General features: G+C 59.8%; 1 protein-coding gene across 1 annotated transcript in view; it reads left to right on the top strand.

The window, feature by feature from the left end:
- Positions 1 to 471: 471 nt before the first annotated feature.
- MS4A10 (membrane spanning 4-domains A10) overlaps positions 472 to 1,939 on the top strand; it is an 11,088-nt gene continuing 9,620 nt past the window's right edge. The window contains exons 1-2 of the mRNA XM_008073753.2: positions 472 to 669; positions 1,116 to 1,235. Coding sequence (XP_008071944.2) covers positions 472 to 669; positions 1,116 to 1,235 — 318 coding nt within the window. The remainder of the gene's footprint in view (positions 670 to 1,115; positions 1,236 to 1,939) is intronic.

Below are 1,939 nucleotides of genomic sequence, written 5' to 3'. Positions count from 1 at the left end.
CCTGGCCTATGATTTAGGCCTTGTTCTTTATGGCTACAAATCCCTGAGAAAATCCCCAAAAGCGAATGCCATAAAAGCTAAGATAGACAAATGAGATCTCATCAAACTGAAAAGCTTTTGCACAGCAAAAGACATTGGTTTATTCTTACGGGAGGCATCCATGGCGACCATTGGTAAGAGTCTACTCTCTGGGCACTATTAATCAGTCAAACCGTTATGCAATTACATTGATTAAGAGTGATGCCCATGTTGTTTTCCGCTTTGCTCGGTCACCTGCCTCCCTTGACTCATTACCAGCCTTGGCCAGAGGCCACTTGCTGAGGGAGAGGACTCTATGTCCGGACAATACCCCACACCAGTCCAGACAACAGAGGTGACAGCCCAAGTCCCGCCCCGGCACAAGCCTCAGAGACCGGGTAGTTTTGATGGCCTTTCTCCTCAGCCCACAGCCAGGGTCCCCAGCCGGAATCCATGGCGACAGAAGCTGACAGAGCAGCCACGGTCATCCCCAGTGTGGGTGCTGGGGGGCCCCTGTCACGGCAGGCCCTCAGCCCAGCACAGCCCGGGCAGATGAGTCTCCCCCAGAATGTGACTCTGCCTGGGCTCCTGGCTCCAAACTGGCACCAGGAAAAGCCACGGAAGAGAAGCTGCCTTCTCAAGGAGCTGGGCGTGAGTGTGGCTTTCCTGGAGCTCTGGCAGTGGGAGGGGAGAGGAGGGGGCGGGGGTGGACACAGGGACCTGAGAGGAGAGAGGGAGGGGAGGAGGTCTCCAGCGGTCCTGCCGAGCACTCATCCCAGACTTTAAAAAGCCTTGCGGGTAGAGAGGCGCTGTCTAACCCACTGCTTTGTGGGGTTTGAGCAGGGGCCGGCCATCGTGGGGTGACAGCAGGGACAAGCCACCAGCCAGTTGGGTCAGCTCCAAGACAGATGGCCGCCATCGGTGGGGGTCTGGGCCCTCCCTGCAGGAAACCCTGGGGAGCGGTTCCTCTCACAGACTAGGACGCCAGGAGGGTGGAAAGGGACTGTCTCAGCCAGTAGGTCCAGGGCACTGATGGCTCAGTCTAGGGCCCTGGCCAATGCCCCGGCCCCCACCCGCCTCTCGCTGTCCCCGACCAGGCCTTCCACATCGTCATTGCTCTGCTGCACCTGCTCTTTGGGGCGTACCTGGTCTCCACAGCCAAAAGCCTCCACCTGGTGGTGTTGAAGTCCTGGTATCCGTCCTGGGCGGCGGCCTCTGTGAGTAGACGCCAAGACGCAGGCTGGGTGTAGGCGTGGCCCGGGAGGCCCTGGCGTTCAGGACGGGAGGAGGGTGGGGTGGAGCGAGCTAGGGGGGCAAATAGGACACATTCCCCAGTGCCCCTAGCTCTGCTTCTGTCCTATCAGTCGCCCCAAGAATAGGCTCCTTCTGGGAGGGCCCCATCAATCCTGCCTCCCAGAAGAGCACCCTGGGGATCGCCCCTCGTTGGATGTATGCATCACAGGGGGTAATGGGTGACGAGGAGGAGGAGGAGCTTGGGCGGAGACAGCGCCGTCCTTCCTTGGGCATCTGAGTCCCCAGGCTGCCTCTGGACCCAGCAGCAGGTCCCCGGTGCCCTGTCGAGCGAGACCTGTGTGTGAGGACACACGGGGCGTGAGACATGACTTCTGTCCTGCCAAGACCAAAGGCCAGGATGGGGGATGACACAGAACCAGTTCTTCCAGGTTCCAGGGCACCTGGCAGAGTCCTGCCTGTGCCCTAAGTGCCTGCTCTCTGGCATATCCTTGGGCAGGTGTCCAGACCCCAACTTTTATGTCAGCCCTCATGGCCCATTGCCCCCGCTCGGGACTTTCCCCCACCATGATAGAGCTTTTTTTTTTTGAGTGGGAGTCTCACTCTGTCACCCAGACTGGAGTGCAGTGGCCGCTCCCGGCCACTGCAACCTCGACCTGCTGGGCTCCGG

Source organism: Carlito syrichta, unplaced genomic scaffold (assembly GCF_000164805.1).
Source record: "Carlito syrichta isolate Samal-C Ts95f unplaced genomic scaffold, Tarsius_syrichta-2.0.1 Scaffold316058, whole genome shotgun sequence".
Classification (NCBI taxonomy): Eukaryota; Metazoa; Chordata; class Mammalia; order Primates; family Tarsiidae; genus Carlito; species Carlito syrichta.
The sequence above is the reverse complement of the archived record's forward strand: the minus strand, read 5'-3'. Positions and strand labels throughout refer to the sequence as shown.